This window comes from Oryzias melastigma, linkage group LG13, assembly GCF_002922805.2.
Source record: "Oryzias melastigma strain HK-1 linkage group LG13, ASM292280v2, whole genome shotgun sequence".
Taxonomy (NCBI): Eukaryota; Metazoa; Chordata; class Actinopteri; order Beloniformes; family Adrianichthyidae; genus Oryzias; species Oryzias melastigma.
Genome location: NC_050524.1, coordinates 27771411 through 27790123, shown reverse-complemented (window position 1 = coordinate 27790123; position 18713 = coordinate 27771411). Strand labels below are relative to the sequence as shown.

General features: G+C 36.9%; 1 protein-coding gene across 7 annotated transcripts in view; it reads left to right on the top strand.

The window, feature by feature from the left end:
- zbbx (zinc finger, B-box domain containing) overlaps nt 1-18713 on the top strand; it is a 45753-nt gene that overhangs the window by 5914 nt on the left and 21126 nt on the right. For 6 of the 7 annotated variants that reach the window (XM_024277805.2, XM_036214946.1, XM_024277804.2 and 3 more), the window contains exons 3-7: nt 2259-2352; nt 2797-2845; nt 4462-4577; nt 15529-15712; nt 18173-18314. In XM_024277805.2, coding sequence (XP_024133573.1) covers nt 2259-2352; nt 2797-2845; nt 4462-4577; nt 15529-15712; nt 18173-18314 — 585 coding nt within the window. The remainder of the gene's footprint in view (nt 1-2258; nt 2353-2796; nt 2846-4461; nt 4578-15528; nt 15713-18172; nt 18315-18713) is intronic. The other variant, XM_024277801.2, reaches the window with a different exon arrangement.

Sequence of the window (18713 nt, the reverse complement as noted above, 5' to 3'; positions counted from 1 at the left end):
GCTTTTACAATAGATCAAAAATGATTGGAGTAGGACTTTAATAGATCTTTATTCATCAACACCAAATCATGAAATTTTTGTCCATTTTGCTTATGTTACCATTGACCCTTATCAAAACTCCTGTCTGTGTACACACAGATGTGTGTGATTTAATATAAAAAACTATCTACAGATACAGATGAGCCATTTTTTTGCTTTTTAAAAAATGTCATTGTGTAATTTTGCATATTTTTAGACTTCCTTATATGCTTGACATTCACCTAAAGGGAGTTTCCTGTCAGGATGAGGGGCTCAACAGAGTTTAAGAGCAGATTTTTCATGGGAAAACCAAAGTCAGCAAAAGCAACCTTTTTCAGTTGGAGTTTTATCATAACAGAGCCGCTTTGATTCGATGATTAAAACTGCTCTCTGCAACACTTTTCAGCCATTTTGTGGGTGCTGGGTAAAGGTTTGTCAGCAGCTACTTACATCTAAATATCTAATAAACACTTACATTCTAAAGCGTCCTTGAGGGCTGGCCTCCTGCTGGTTTTGCAGAAATCCCACCTTATCTGCTGTTGATTCCCTGGATCAGGTGTGTTTAGCCAGTAAGAAGATTCAATGGCAGGTTGGTTGGAAAACATGTGGGACACCAGCCCTCGAGGACTGACTTTGAATACCCCTGTTTGAAAAGGTGTACAACGGAGTATTAGGACAATTAAACACACTTTTTTTTTAAATACAACTTTAAATCCCCTAAATTTTCTAGATAAAAGTCGTAACTGTTGAATTAAGAGAATAAAGTTGTATATTTATGAATGAAAAAGTCATGACTAAATGTATGACTTTTTTTCTCGTAAATTTACTAAATTTAAAGTCGTAAATTAAAAAAAAAACAAAACAAAAAAAAACTTGTAATATTACTTTTTCTTTTTTTTTCTGGCCCTAATACTCCACGTAAAGGTGCAACTAAAAACCTAGTTAAAAACTTTAAGATCTTTTTTCAGAAAAATACAGGTTTTATATTGTCAGCTGATTAAAAATAGTTCTTTCATATAAAATCCTTGAGATTGTGTCTGCAGAACACAATCCACTTTCAACAAATACGGAGCAGGCAAATGAAAGTACACACAGGAGCAGTGGCATTGCTGTAATTATTAGGCACAAGGGTGGAACAATAACTTTAGTTCTATTGATTGCATTTTGAAATGGAGGACATACTGCAACGTTTTGAGACTAAAGTGATTATCTCTACTTGTGCATGCATTGCGTAACTGCGTGCTTCTGCACGCCATTTTACCCGTTATTATTATGAAGTGTGTTTACTCATCTTTTTAGGTGGGTGTAATTCAACGCGTGCCAGTGTGCATTAAATTCCTTAATCTTTGCAAATTCATTCCAAACACATACGCACACGCCTCACCAAAACAGACACACTCTCTATATCTCCTCTTTTTGCTTGTCCCAAGGCCTCCTGTCAATGCGCAATGACAGGGGTGTGCCTCAGTTGTCACCCCAGGTGACAGTCCAGTTGCCGTGGTGACGTGGGTAGGATGATTACCTGACTCCTACCCTCAGTGTCAGCATGGTGCAGCGGCAACATCAGGGTGCAGGCATCTCTCGCAGTCACATAGTTTCTTACATATTCAGAGCCTGGCTTCCTTTGCCTTGACAGGCTGCCAGCTTAATCTAAAATAAACTTCTTTCAAAGACAGGCCGACATAACAATAACATAAATACCATAAATAATTCAACAACATGAGCCTGAATGACTCACATCTAAATGAGGATCCCTCTGTACATGTTCACTTTTTGCTGCCAGCAAGAGTTTTCCCACATAAGTTATATGGGAAACTGTTGGATTTTTATAACTTATGACATGTTAAAAGGATGCTCCAATATTTTTGACTTTTTTTTTAGTTTCACCAATTCATGTTAATGTTTTATGTAGATAATTATGACCAGTACATTTCTACCATTTCATGACCCCCCCCATTGATTCAATGGAGGTGATTGTACATCATGTATGTTCTGAAGCTAACCAATATCTACACGGTTGCTTTAAATTAGTGCATCACATAACTTTAAAAAAAAGACAGTACTACTCTCAGGACAAACAAAAGCAAATTACTTCATATGGCTGTTTTTTTATGTGCAGAATAATGTCTTAAATGCTTTTCTGTTACAGGAAAAATGTGTTTTCTTGTCCTCTTTATAGCAATTAAATGATTCTTATTTCAAAACAAGTCTTTTCAGTGCATCTTTACGTGTCTTTTAAGGCATTCAAGAGGATTTAAAAGGGTGTCTGGACAACACGTTCCATTCAACAGCAACTATTCAACAAAGAAAGAAAATGAAAATGTAATCCTGAAGGTAACATCTACTTTTTACTTTTACAGATGTTCCATTTAGTATTTGAAATTTCACATTTTTATGTGGGATTTTTTTGTGTGTTTCAGTAATTTTATTGAATTTGATATAACTCTAATAACATGGAATCAATTTGAGTCTTTGTGCGGTTATTATTTGTAAAATAAATTCCTATTACTTTTTGGGACATATGGATTAAGTGGTATGTATGTTTGTATATATATATAAAATAATTTTAACAGGCAGTTTCATTAAGCACACTTGATTTCAGGTCAGATTGTAATTTTAAACCAATCACTGACAGTATTTCTTCATTAAAAATTTAACAAATACATCACAATGAAATGCAATTGTAGAATTTGAGCACATTGTTCACAGACATGCATGTACTCTGGGAGCAAACTGAAACTCTACCACTTATTCATTGCTCTTATGTTCTCTCAACAGCAAACAGGCAAAGTAAAGATTCGAGTTCTGAAACCAGAATCATTTACAGGTGAGCAAATGCAGCTTTTATGAAGTTCAAGGAAAAGATATGTGCAACATAATGAAGTCACATAATAGTTTTATTCAGTCATGTTAGATAATTTTGTAGGTTTGCCCACCTAAAAAGAAATTCACTGTCTGTCATCCAAAATCTAAATAAGACCAGAAAGAAAATCAAGACACTGATTTTAAAGATTTTACATAGATATATTTTGATTTCATTGAAGGAAATTCGATCCCCTTAGGAACTATGAAGAGTTGTGGTTCACACAGACCACTTAGAGTCTCCTAATCAAGCTGTCACCTGAACTGAAGAAACCTGTTTGAACTAACCATCTATAAAAAAAAGACGCCTGTCTATAGAATCAGTCAGACTCCAAACTCTCCAACTCGGTAAGACTACAAATCTTTCAGTGGATTTAAGGGAGAAGATTGTAGACCTGTACAAGACTGGAATAGACTATAAAACCATCAGCAACAAGCTGGGGGGTAAGGGGACAACTGTTGGTGTAACTGTGGCAACATTACAAGAACATGAGCATCAACCCGCACACCTTCATGATGAAGAGAGTGATTAGGAGAAGCTGCTGTGGTCAGATGAGACTGTAACTGAGCTCATAGGTATTAACTCAACCCGTCATGTTTGGAGGAAGAGAAATGCTGCCTATGACCCCAGGAACACCATCCCCACTGTCAAGCATGGAGGCGGAAACATTATGATTTGGGAATGTTTTTTGCACAGGGCTATAACTTCACTGTGTGGATGGGGGGATAGGTGAAGCCATGTATCATAAAATCCTGAGTGAGAACCTTCTCTCCTCCACCAGGAGGCTTAAAATGTGGGTGGTGCATGGATCTTCCAACAAGATAATGACTCAAAACATACAGCCATGGCAACCAAGGAGTGGCTAAAGAAGAAGCATATCAAGGTCATGAAGCGCCCCAGCCAGTCCATGGAGCTCAATCTTACAGAAAACCAATGATGAGAGGTGAAACTCCAAGTTGCTAAGCAACAGCCACCAAATCTTAATTATTTAGAAGTCAATTGAAAATAACAGTGGACCAAAATTCCTCTTGACACGTGCAGAACCCTGATCATTAACACAAAAATTGTCTGTCCTCTGTGCTGCTACAAAAGGTTTTGCCACAAAGTACTAAGACTTTCCAGCTAAAAGGTTCAAATATTTATGTCCATCAATGAAATGCAAATGTATGTCATTTATTTAAAGTCTTGATTTTCTTTGTCAATTTCTATCTGTCACTGTTCAAATTTACCTTCCATTAAAATGACAGACTGTAAATTTATTTTTATCCCTTTAACACTGGAGCTCCAGTGTTTATATTCTTTGATTTACTGTAATTTATTCTTTCATTTACTGTAATTTTTCAGTTGTTAACACGATCAACGTCATCCTAGTAGATTGTGAAGGAGAAAAGCGGCGCGACTGTGACCATTAAAAATATGTGTGTTAGTGTTATTAGTGTTTTAAGTCGATATGTAGGAATTTCGGATCGCAATTGAAGTATGAACAAACTCCTAAGTTTCACGGTTACACCTTCAGTCCCTGTGTCATAAAATCAGATCTCTGAGGCTGCCGTTATTTTACAGTACTCGTCCTTTTTCAGCTCCGCTTCAGCCGCCACCTCCACCCTCTTTCCGTTCTGTTGCTCAACGGACAGCGAGAAGAAACAGAGTAAAGGAAGCGATCTGTGGACCGTGTGAGGTTAAGACTGCAGGATTGGTAGGTACACAAAACACAGATGGTCAAGTTATTGTACTTTATACGAGCGACATTCGCTTTTGATTTCACTTCAGTAACTTTTGTTTTTTTAGATCATAACACAACATTAGCTTTAAAGTCCCTTTGATCTCTTGATTAACTAAACTTGAGTTCAACACACACTGACATGTTAACAGCATTCATAGAAGGTTTACAAACGCTATAGAGTAAAGATGAAAGCAAATCCCTGTTCATGTTTTTCCTTTTTTGTCCAATCTTTTTTTTTTTTTTTTTTTTTTTACCCCTCTTTCCCACGCTAAATATCTGTTAGCTACTTCTGTGACTCAGCTGCCATTTATCTCACATCGCATGTCTCCTGTTGGTCATTAAATTACCCATTTCCACCTTTTTCTCTTGTCCCTGTGTTTTCTTTACTCCCCGTACTTAGCTGTTTTTTTTCTCACCTCTCACTGCTTCACTTTCGCTGTGCCTCCCTCGTCCTATCTGATTGTCTGTCTCGGTGTTTGTCTTTTTACTGATAGCAGTTTAGTTGGGGCCATTCATCAATGTTTGAGACTTTCAAAGCTGCTGTTCAGTCTTGCTTACTCCTGAGTCACTTCTGCTCAAGAAGAGAAACCCTGCTGTGCAACTGTATTTGTGAATAGGAAGGAGAAGTGTGTATTTCAAAACCTGTCGCTACAGGTACAGAAAAAAAAAACATTATTCTCGCAGCAATGCTAAAACACGTGTAGTTCTTCAATTCCGTTAAACATAAAACTCTTTTCTTAGAATATTTTCTTTGTAGAGAAACTGACTTGATTTTATCAATATCTGTTGATCATTGTGCATTTACCCATACAAATAAATAATAACTCTGAAGTTCTACTCCTACTAAAACACCCCAGTGACTGTGAACACATTAACCTGATGCCTGCCAGTTTAGCTGCCCATTTACACCATATACACTCCACATTATACTGCCTCCTATAATTTTTTTCCACACACAAAGCACCTGTTTACCTTTTAAAGCTGACATTTAGTTACAGTTCCCAATGTTATGCAGACTGCCTGCCGAGGATTGCTTGTCCTCGGTTTTTAATGTATGTCTATGGTGTAAGCTCACGCTGTTAAAGCAAAAACACAGCTTGTAGTTTGCACTGGAAACACCAATTTAAAGGCATTGAAGGTAACAGTGGCCTTTCACAATAGTTATCAAGCATCAAAATCCCTTTTCATCTCCTATTTGTTCTTTGACATGCTTTAGAAAACAAAAATGGGTAGCACATGCAGCTGACTTGTATACAGCCTTAAAATCACTTGTAAGCCTCAATCTTGATGCACAGACTTTACTTACTTAAAATTATTGAAACAGAGAGAAAAACAGCTTTTTTTTGTTATTTTAGTGTGACTTTTCCCAGATGTATAAAGCCAAGTTCTGAATAACATGCTGATGAACCTCACTGAACCCCTTTAAAATGAACTACAACTGAGGTATAGGCCAGGCTTTTTCATCCAACATCACTACCTGACTTCAGCAATTCCATTGAGCCAGAATTTGTCAAAAAAAGTCAATAAATATGCCGCTTTATAGCAGGATTGGAATCTGTAAAAGCTGCAAAGGATATTAAAACCTACGAGTTTAATAGATGGCTATTAAAGTCTGTATGTAAGTGTGTTGGGATTAGGTCTCACAATAACTGTTTCCAGACAGTGTGTGTGTGTGTCACTTAACCAAGTAATGTATGCTTGGATATAGGTTTGTCCCATGTCACCATGACCTAAATCTCCCAGTAAAATATACTCTGTGATTTAGTATGAATCCAGAGATCTATAGTATCGACTGACTTATATTTCCGAGAGACTGCAAGATTAAGAACGTGAGCAGTTGGCTGAATAGCAAGACAAACGCACTGAAGAGATGAAGGATAAGGAAAGTTTACCTTGCTGAACTTTTCTTTCTTTTAATAATTTTAAGAAACCTTGTCTTTGTTGAATATTTTATTTTTATGAGGACTTTTGCAAAATAATGGGTTTCTTGGTTGATAGCAGCAATGAAAGGGTAAATACAAGCCCACAAATTGCATGCATGGCAGTCATGCAAAAAACTTTGCATAGCTTCCTATCACATAATGACCATTATAGTAGACAATTACAAGAGTTTATGCTGTTCTGTGTAAAATTGCAATTAAGCAAGAGTTAGACAAAGAACAAAAATGGCCAAAATCCTTTCTGCAAATGTAAGCGTGCACCACACACCGAACCGTTTCCGTCTTAGAATCAACTGACCCATGTCCAACTGCTGCACACATGGAACCCTTGCAGCGCACTTTGGATCCCTTTGAAGAGAGTCTATAAATCATCTCCAGTGTTTCAGGATTGTATAACGCCAAACCATGGTGTTCCAGCTGTAGATTTAAGATGGTGCCGACACTCAAACACATGCATTAACCTGATGTTGGTTTTCCAAAAAAAAGGTTCATCAAATTCTTGACACAGATCTACTTTCATTTAAGTTGCTTCTCTATGTTTTCATTGCACATCTGCTTTTACATGAGAAAAAATGTTCTCCTGCCTCAGGTGGAGGAGTTTAACTGTCTTGTGGTCTGGTTCATGAGTAAGGAGAGGTTGGAGCGTGAGATCGACAGGCGGATTGGACATACGTTATGCGGTCGCTGCACCAGCCCGTTGTGGTGACGAGAGACCTGAGCCAGAAAGCAAAGCTCTCAATTTACTGGTCAGTCTTCGTTCCAGTACTCACCTATAGTCATAATCTTTGGGTCATGACCTAAGAACGAGGTCCCGAATACAATCGGGCCAAAATGATTTTCCTCTGGAGGGTGGTTGGGTGCTCCCTTAGAGATAGGGTGAGAAGCTCGGTCAACCGGAGAGAGCTCAGAGTAGAGCCGCTTCTCCTCCTCATTGAGAAGAGCCAGTTAAAGTGGCTCGGGCATCTGGTCTGGATGCCTCTTGGATGCCTCCCTGGAGAGGGGTTCCGGGCATGTCCCACTGGGCGGAAGTCCCGGGGAAGACCCAGGACACACTGGAGAGATTACGTCTCTCAGCTGGCCTGGAAACGCCTCGAATTCCCCAAAAAGGAGCTGGAGGAAGTGGCCGGGGAGAAGAGTTTGGGCATCTTTGCTTAGACTGCTGCCCCCGGGACCAGGTTCCACATGAGTGGAAATAGTGGTATAAAAACCTACATTAATTGTTGTTAAATAAAAAAATATGTTAAAAAAGACTTTAATTTCCTTCAGAACAACTATAAATATAAAGGTTTGTCAGTAGTAGATATCACCATTTTAATCACTTGAAAAACGTCATACAGAAAATTTGATTAGAATAAAAGCTACTGCACTGCAAAATCTGAATGTTCAGAAAGTAAATAGAGCATCGGTTAAAGAAAAATGGTCTACATTTCTGTTTTGCAAGAAAATTAATCTCATCAAAAACATTACCAATTGCAACATCTCAATTTAAGAAAACACATCATGGCAACTAGAATTTTTTTCTTGACATAAGAATACTTGATAAAAAAAATTGTTATATAATCGTGTATTGTAAAAAGTCTACTATTTAAGATTTTGAAGCAAAAATGAGCATAGGCATTGAATATCAGCAAAAAATGACCAAAGTTGCTCAAAAACTTTAAATCTGATGAAGGAGCTACAGTGTGACAGAAGGCACAAAGTGCTAAACATCTCTGTAAAGGATTTTTTGCAACACAAGTGCAGCATTCTCATCTCACAAATATGGATTTTAAACACTTATCTCTACAAAATCAGATTCATGACATGGCTGACAACATTGACCAATTCTATGCAGCTTAATTTCCCATTGAAAGGGATCAATAGATCTACTGCAGGTTGGTATTTTTACAGAGAAAACGGCATTAAAGCTTGTGTCAGATCTGAAAATGTTTCAGTTTCTTCACATTTTCAGATTTCACCATGTTCTACGCTGAAATCCCCAAACAGTTTTATAAGTGAGGCCCCTGGTCAGTTCAGCCATCCTGTCTTTGCCTGTTTGCTCTGTCCACTAAGGCTGAGCATATTTCCTGAACTTGCTGATGCAAGTACTTTTTTCCCTCTACCAAGACTTTTAGATTCTTTATATATGAATGATAATAAGCTCCCTTAAGATGCATTCAGTTAGTCACACTTAACTGTGCATGACACACACACCCCCACACACACAGCTTGTGCAAATGCATGCATGTTTACACATTCATTTTCTTTAACGCTTGCACACCTTCCATCAGAAGAATCCCTTTCAACACCACTTATTCCTGTCAAAGCTGGTTGGGATTAGAGGACAGAGCATACTTATTTATAGTTTTAAGTCTTTTACAATCACGTTCTTCACATCCTTCTGTAAGAAAGTTGTGAACTAGCACATTATGTCTACACTGACCAATTAAAAAAACTGCTTGTTGGAACCCACAAATCTTAATATTTATACATGTGCTTTTACAGTATTTTCTTCTCTGTCACACTCTTAGACATACTCCTCTCTGGACACTCTAATAGTGCTGTCTCTGCTTAAAAGTGTGCTGAATGTACTAGAATTTGCTGCTTCGGATGTTTTGTCAACTTCCACCAGAAGGGGGCATTAAAGCTCCACAACACAACCCCTGCTCAGGTGGGCAGTGTCACTTGTGAATATATCTCTCCTTACTTTGTCTTTCCTTTTTTCTGTTCATCAAATTCCTAATTATATATTTGCTGGTTTTGTTCCTTTTTGAACCAGTCAGTTTTTTTTCTCTTGAGTCATTTTTTTTAATATTACCTTTCCCTCGAAGCCCCTCACCACTGCAGGACTTACACACCCATTCACACAAAGCCGGGCGGGGAAAGTTTCACTAATTTCATTTTACCCAGTTCTAAAATATAATTTCCTAGGATAAAATAGTTGTGTTTTATATTGATAGACATTATCCTCTGCAGTAAACAGCTTAACAGTAAAATCTCTGTTTTGGTCATATTTGCTATATGTTGCAGCGGGTGAAAGCAGACTATAAAAGTGTCTTGGAATTATTTGAACTAAAGTTAATTGTTGCAATCATGCTGATGCACATTCTTGGACCCCTTTACTCTGGAGTAACTCACATTCACACATGTAAAATGCTTAAGTTCATCTTCTCTCAGACTTAACAGTTGGGAGAGTAACTATGAAAAATGTGAAAATGGCTGTTTAGTTGTTAGTGCTTCTGTCATAATCCAAGAAAGTATCTGAGTTACCTTGAATAAGGCCTTTCTCCTTGGTGCACCTCTTGTTTTTGCCTGTGAAAGTTTGAGATGAAGAGCTGTAAAAAATGTTTGAGCACTGCCACTTCTGCAGGCACTTCTGCAATGAAAAAATAAACAGTTTTGCTACAATATTTTAAACCCAAACATGCTGTAAAATATGCTGAATTATTTTCTAATGTTACTTTATTTGTTTTATTGTGATTATCACGGTAAGAAAAAAAAAGTATTAGTATATTTCACCCAGCGCCACCTAGAGAAGTCGCCTTAAATGCATAGCAGAATTAAAAATATTGTGTCATACAATTTTAAGGGTTAATTGTTCTACTCATTCATCAAAAATGTCTAACCATCTAAATATCAAGAATTTGTCACGTCTAAAGCAGCAAATAGATTAGGTCAACATTACATAAAGTTTAAAAAGGTTTCACATTTTTATTTTCAAGTAAATTTTTCTATGTACCTTCATGCTTTACAGAAGATTACTCATGTTTATCCTGTGTCAACATACCGATAAATGACAGATCTTTGACATATAACACGACAAATTTATTTTTTGCAATAAAAACAACTTTCCTCAACCTGGCTGGCATCATATTTTAATTAGAAGTGCATTATACATTTTTGGGTTTGTTTTGGGTGTAATATCTCTGCTATATTTTTTCCTTTGGTAATGGTTTGTAAACAGAAGTATGTCCTTAATCAAACTATATATTAGCACTGCTAACAATCCACTAACTTTTATCATCAATAACAACTCAAGATATTAAGAAAGCAATAAAAATAGTGAAAGGTGGAAAGCTATATACTGTTTTTTCAGAGACACAGCACGACTGACTTTATAACTCCATATATAGCAACTGTAAATTTAATCATAATTAAATCAAACATACGTTTACTATGTCACATTGAGTTTCAGTAGTTTTATCTGCAAGATTCCAGCATAACATGATAAAGTCTGAACAGTTATTTAAAATACTAACAAATTTCTCTTATATTTTCTTAGAAAATTCATACTTTTACCAAAAGAATTGCTTTATATATTCCTTTTAAATACAAAGTAACTGCACTATCACGATTAAACAAAATTAATCATGCTGTAGCGGTCCGTTGTGGTGAAGAGAGACCTGATCCAGAAAGCGAAGCTTTCAATTTACCAGTCGATCTTCGTTCCAGTACTCACCTATGGTCATGAGATCTGGGTCATGACCGAAAGAACAAGATCCCGACTAAAAGCGGCTGAAATTAGTTTTCTCTGTAGGGTGGCTGGGCGCTCCCTTAGAGATAGGGTGAGAAGTTTGGTCACCCGGAGGGAGCTCTCGAAGTAGAACCACTTCTCCTCCCCATTGAGAAGAGCCAGTTGAGGTGGCTCGGGCACCTCCTGGATGCCTTCCTAGAAAGGTGTCCCGGGTCATGTCCCACTGGGCGGAGGCCAGTCCCACTGGGCAGTCTAGATTACAAAGAGACATGATGATTTAAAGCAGTCTATCATCAGCATAGATGGGAAAAATCTTAATGAGTTCCCTAAGAGACAACATGTAATCATGTAATACAAAGCCCCACCCCTAGAGCCCCTATAATAATTAATTATATAAATTATAAAACTATAATTAAACAAGAATAATATAGGAATAAAAAAACACGTATGCATCTTGTCCTCCTTGTTAGAAATCATATAATGCAGAAGCAAATGTAGATAGCTCAGTTTTCACAAAAGGAAATCATTCTCTGTTCTTCACAAAGGTAATTCAAAATTATCTCTGAAAGAAATCTCTAAAAGCTCTTTAATAATATTGCCACTTGTGTGCTTGGTGTCATTCAGCTTTTATGTGTTTTTATTATCCCTTTGAAATTAATAATACACTTAGAAATATCAGTCTCTATTAGAAAAAGAAAAAAGTATCTGATATAATGGGCTACTAAGTGGCTTTATTTTAGAATTTCACACATTCATCATGGAATTTAACTTATATGCTGTTTTTGTTACATTTTTCATTCAGCAGGTTTGAAAGTATTTCGTATTGTCAAATGAAACATTGCTTTTATCCACGAACATATGAAAAATAGTTTTGAATACCCACAGAATAAACCAACTGATGAACTACATTTCACTGCAGTTCACTCGCTGTGACAGAGCAGTAGAAAGATATCAAACAAGCCTCTACATTGTGTCAGCTCCATCTCAGCACCTTGGGAGTCAGTCGAGAAGACTTCAAACACACCCTAATTGACACGATATCCACAGGCTGTATCTACAGGCAGGCTTGTGAACTGCATGTACCTTGGACAAAAAAAAAAAAATCCCTCCAGTAGAGCAGGTCTGGTAAGAACAGTTAGATTGACATTTCAAACTTCTTTCGCAACAGATCTCAGTTGACCTCATTCACACGCAGTCATTTCGGTCTGCTACAGAAGAGGCTAAAACAATGTTTGACTTTAAAGAACTGTACTTTTTAGATCATACAAAGAAAGGCTAACATGAAAAATATCCTAATGTTCTGTTATATCAAGGGGATCTGAAAAAATATATTAAAAAAATGTATTAAGAGTTCTTTCTATCTTCAGTTTTTTGTGTAGTATTCTGAAACAAGGGATAAGACCACTACAATGAGACATGTTTTCATAATTTCAAGCTCAACCTATATTTGATAACATTTATTTTCATCAATTTAGTTTTAAATTACCTCAGTTTTTTTAACTGACCTAAAATTTACACCTGTAAGACCACACTTTAGACAACCTCTTGATTCATTTAATCAAAAAGATAGAATTTTCTTTGACAAGGTGCCTGATTTCTAGATACCGTATTTTTCGGACTATAAGTCGCACCGGAGTATAAGTCGCAGGGGCCAAAAAATGCATAATGAAGAAGAAAAAACCATACATAAGTCGCACCGGAGTATAAGTCGCATTTTTTTCAAGTAATTTATTTTACAAACTGGTTGAAAAAAACAACATTACATCATCCTGGAAGGTAAGTTATAACATTCATAATTGAATAGAAAACAGGCTGAATATGTGTCAACACATATTCACATATTAGCATCATGAAAAAAAACGAAAAGGTGTAGCATTTATATAACATAAGTTTTATTTAACTATAGCCTCAAGAACTCATCAACTTTGTATCTTTACTGTAATTAATTGCACGCAATCTCACTCCATATCACTAAATCCCTTAAATTCTTCGTCCTCTGTGTCACGTCTGTATAACTAAAGTAAATAAAGTAATTGGATAGATCACCATATGAGGGCACTCTAGACTTACGGTCCATATCTCATCTCGATAAAAATTCGTATATAAGTCGCACTGGAGTATAAGTCGCAGGGACATTCAATCTATGAAAAAAAACGCGACTTATAGTCCGGAAAATACGGTAGTTACTTTAGAAAATAATAATAATATTTAAAAATGTATTGCCAGTTTTAGTGACATTATAACTGCAGGTTCTGTATACTGAAGTGATTTTAAGCCAGGTGGGAGGAGGGGGGCTGTGGGCTCAGAGTATAGGCCTATATTATTTCACTGGACAAAGCGAGGTGTTGACCACTGACATGAATAGAGATGGACAAAACAAGGCTGTTATCTCTGATTCCAATGACATGAAGTCAATTCAGTTGTAATTTTTCTGCGGTACGAATGTCACCTGATTTCGTCATTTTGGAGCCAGACAACGTTAGTAAGCAGTGATTGGTCTGAGAATCTCTCGATCAAACACTGTAGGCTTGAGGTGAGGCTAGCGTGCACAAAATGTTCTTAGTGAGGCATCTGATTAGCTAGTTTATAACTTGAATCACTTGTGAAAAAGAAAATATATATAAAAAAAATGTTTTAGCGAGAGCAATTGTAAAAAGACATACCAGAGGAAGAATGGTTATTCTGACAAACAGAATGACTGTGTAATAGCGTTTTATTTCTCAATAGAAGTCTAAAGAATTTAGCTTTTCTGGGACAAGCGGGTACTTCCTATTTGGAATGCGGAGGGGGAGGGGATGATTAGTCCAGTTCTCTTTATTTACTGTCTTTGGAGTTGACGACACCCATAGAAATGCCTTACCTCCGGCTCTCGCAAAATCAGGCCAAAGCCGTCACTGTGGCTTCCTGATAAGCTGCTGCTGTTTTGAAACCCGTTGACGATTGGTCTGAGTTGGCCTGAGTCACATTTTTAGAGGAACTGCAGTCGCCAATCATGAGTGAGCTTGTTTGAAGTCCACACCCCTTCCATTGAAAGTGTCTCGGGAGAAGCTGTCAATTAAACATTTGAGGTGGGGCCAGCCGGCACCACATGCTTTTACTGAAGCATCTGATTGGTCAGTTTATAACTTGGATAACTTGCAATAAAGAAAAAATTCTTTAAAAAAATAGGATTAGAAAGAATATGTTAAGGAGAGTGTATCAAGGCAAGAATGATTATTATAACAAATAAAATTATTGTAAAAAAATTGTCTATTTATCAAAAGAAGTCTATTGGATTCTGACTTCTTGGAACCAGCCGGTACTTCCTATTCGGAACACAATAGGGGAGGGGTTGATATGTCCAGTGAATATATAGTCAATGGCTCAGAGGCATTTTGACTGTACTCTCAAGAACAGGTGAAAAAAGGGAGTGGCTCTGCTGACCAATCCACCCACAAACCCCAACCAATCTAAGAGGGAAGGTTGAGCAGAGAAGGAAACGCTCTGGTGACCTTCCTCAGAGGCAAGAAGAAGAGGAATGTTCTAGCTGACCTCCTCCGAACAGATGAGCAGAACTGTAACAGGGGTTTTGGCATTGCATGGAATGGCATGGCCAGGCACAAAAAGCTGTGGTGAAAAAATACTTCAGCAGATAATCTCTTGTTGGGTCCAAGTTGATTAGGGTTATTTTACCAGGAAAAAGTGGAGCTTGTGGTAAAAACTGACAATTAAACATTAATGTAACAGACATAGTTACTTTTAAATATGGCAGAATCAAACTGCAAAAAGGGACGAAACAATGAATTTGCCAAACAGATGACCTGACAGAGATGAACTGCAAAAAATACTATTAAATTTACTGTGAGATCATTAACTAACCGCACACAGCTGTGAGGGATTAACATCTTAAACCTGGTGGGTGGGGCCAGGACAAAGAGAAAATCTGAAAACAAAACACAAACTTATGAACAGCAATCCTCACAGCCAGGGAGAGGAAACAAAACATGAAAAATGAACCCATACACAGAGTACCAATACTTTATTTTGGTGACAACACTAAAAGAAAAAAATATTTACTGTATAGAGCTGTTTGTTTACTGTACAGCTTCAACTATTAATCTTGTGAATCAATAGACTGCGGAAAAAACTCTACAAACTGTTTTAAAGCTGTTATTGTGTCTCACTTTAAGGTATAAAGTGTCAACATAGTTCATATATGAAGATTTTTGTCGGGCAGGGTTTTATAATAGTTGTGTAATGTTATAATAGGGCTTTTGTGTTTTTGCTTCCTCATTTAGACTTCAAAGTTTAGAATATTAGTGTTTTTTATATTCTCAATATTCTCCATGACCTTAAGAATAAAATTATGGCAGAATTATTACCAATATAAGTTATTATCTTTTAAAGTTAACAAAAGAACCCTGTTAAAATAAAATCTTTTAAATTCCCATTTCAGTTTTGAATCTGTTTTGTTCGATGGTGCACAGCATATATTGAAGTTTCCTAGACTTTTTTTGAACAGTCCTGACTTATTGGATTCCCTTTGTGGTAGGTGCAGATGGTGAACGATGAAGAGGAAAAGGAGATGAGGGGAATTGAAACTTCCTGTCTTCTTGATGGAAACTTCAGTGAGGAGGAGTCGGCTAGATATTTTCAGGAGGCTCTGAAACAATGGAGAGGAGAGAGGAGAAATGGAAAAGAACAACTCATGGATGCAACTTTGCCTCTTAAATCCGGTATGGATTTTCCATCAGTCTCTTCACTCATTGATTGTCTTTTCATATTAAAAAAACACTCCACTGTTTCTTCAATCAGTCTGGATTTGAGTTGATTTGACTTTGTTTCTTGATGTCCCACATACTTGCACTTCAGACAAAAGACTAAGGAGGCGCTCCGTTACAGAACTTCAGTGTTATAACCGCAGTGCTAGAATAATCAATGCCTTCTTAAATTAATAAGAAGATAAAGCCAGATATATTGATGTGTTTTATTCATGGTATTTTTGCAGTTAGGCCTTTTATTCATATCATGTGCATGCAAAGTATGTCCCTAACATGTGACCTTCGGTCAAGTCATAGTCTAGAGATGATCATTTTTCCATTTAGCCCAAGGCATGTAATATTCATGGTTTTCACCAAGAATGACATTTTTTCCCTTTAATAAAAAGCAAAAAAAAAAAAAAAACTTTAGTTACTTTGAGGTAAGCTGTGTTTTCCAGTCTTGCTGAAAGTACCAGTCAAAACATTTGTAACACTGTACCCATTTCATTACACAAATTAAGATTGCAATTTGATTAGATCAGGTTTGACCTTCACCTCATCTATAAATCAAAGTAATCAAATGGAAAATATCAGTTGGAGCAAATCAGTGCCTTGTTTTTTTTTCTTCTTTTTTTGCCCTCATTCGCATTTCCATTCACGCCGTTCTGGGTTCTTTCTCCCCTTCAGTGAACACACCATGGTTGGGTAGATAGGGACTGCATTTACATGAATTATGATTCTTGAGTAGCTCTGAAACAAAGATCAGGATTCTAACTTTGTGTCTCTCTTTATTACATTGGCGTTCATCAATAATGTCGACAAATGTAACCAGAACTTAACAAAATGGTCATGACATTGTTGAAAAGCTATAAATGCCATTCGTCAAACACTGTAAGGGATGGCCATGGTGCAGTGGTAGAGTAGTTGGCCCTTTGATTGGAAGATCGCAAATTTGGAGCTTGCCCATGTGTCGAGGTGTCCTTAGGCAAGACCCTGAACACCACATTGCTACTAGAGGTTGTAGGTTCACCAGTGTCGCTACGTATTGTGTGTACATTGGTGAATAGGAATGTGACTGTAAAGCACTTTGGGCCTTCTAAGTTGGTAGTAAAGCACTATTTAAGTAAATGCCATTTACCATAAGAAGCAGAGGCAAAAAAAAAAAAAAAAAATGTTACGTTGATTAAATAGGGCAGGGTTGATTAAAATCTATCTAAGCTTAATAGATCAATGATCGATCCATAAAAGTAGAGAACAATGCCATTTTGCCAAAGCCCGCTTGCTTAATGCCAATGTATAATGGGATTTCCCATAGGGCAGCTAATGCTAACGACCGGTCGACCTAAATATACATTTCTGACTAAATGAACATCTTTATATACTCATATGCAGGATTTTTCCAAATTCTTGTAAGGAAATATATTTTTAAGTAAACATTTGTGGTCTAAAGAACCGTTTTTTTTAACTCATACTTCCTTCTTCTTCTGGAATAAAGTGTAATGCTATAGCGCAATTGCCACCTAGTGGCCAAACTAAAATGCTCTCCAGGGGAGAGTGACTCCATTTGAAAATACATGTAACGCTGTATAGTATTAACAATCTAATTATAATTTCACTTAAACATTTTACAGTATGTGAACTGTATCAGATTATTATGAAAATCTTTAAAACATATTAAGACATATGTATAGTTTATTAATGTATTTTTATACAAATGTGTCAAAGCGTGTAAACCATGTAAGCTCAAAATTGAATTGAATCAAATTCAGTTGATCGAAAGAATCAGAAAAAAAAATGAATCAAATTGATCCAGGTTTTAGTTAAGTGAATCAAATTGATTCTGTAAATTATTGGCGATACCCATCCCTATGATCAAAGAATCTCTGCTGTCAAGATTTGAAGGAATCAACGTGCTTCTGTTCATACAATTTTTACCAGTGTTGGATCGGACTGTGTTTGTATCTGTGCAGATGTTTATAGTTTTTATTAGACTTACAATTTTCTGTTTAACTGCCTGGACAGACTGTTTTTCTTCATTCACTCTGCTCTGCAAATTGCAGTTATCCCCTCCAGTCCTAATTATTCCTGTCAGACCAGTGGCACCGAGGCCCATCTAAAGCTGCCACCGTGAACTGCCAAACTGTCTGGAGTATTCTCATAGCATTCCCTTCACTTTCTTCTATGTCTGGTCACATGCTTTTTTTATTATTATTATGTATTTGTTCTCATTCTCCTAGAACTCTCTCGTTTCTATTTCTGTTTTGGCACTTTTGGCATGGTGACAAGGTGTTTTCTCACTTCATAGAGAGCAGTGTGTTGTGCTACTAACAACTTTTTTTTTGCCTCCTTTTCCAAATTTCACTACATTTCCCATTTTTCTCTCCTCTCGGCTAAGTTGCACCTTTCTTGTCTTAACTTTTTTGTTCAACCCTTTAGCTACGGCAACCCAGGTCGACCTTCCAAACAGAAAAGCTGAAGAACGAAGAGGAGGGGAAGAAGAGACTCCCACCGTCAGGGTGCAGTTCACACAAAACAAGCTCACCTACATGGACAGATTGCTTCTCAAGAAGCACCGCAGGTGTGGGCCATTATTTTTCCGCTATTTTTATCCATGCATCGCAAATCCGAAAAATCCAAACCCTTGTACACAGATAATACACGAATCAACCCATTGATGGAAAGAAAATACATTTTTCACAAAGATTGATGTCTGCTGTTTATGTTTGTTACCTTGATCGGTTTTTGTCAACGCTTTTTGTTACATGTTCTTGGACCAGTCCATGAAGTATAAATATTACTGAAATGTTGAGTGGATTTTCTGCCTAGCATACAGACAAAGTCTCAGTTTATTTCTCAGTACTTATTTAACTATCTTATGCATACTCTTTTCCAGTGTTGGGCATCTCACTTCAAAAAGTAATTAGTTATAGTTACTAGTTACTTCTCCCAAAAAGTAATTGAGTTAGTAACTCAATTA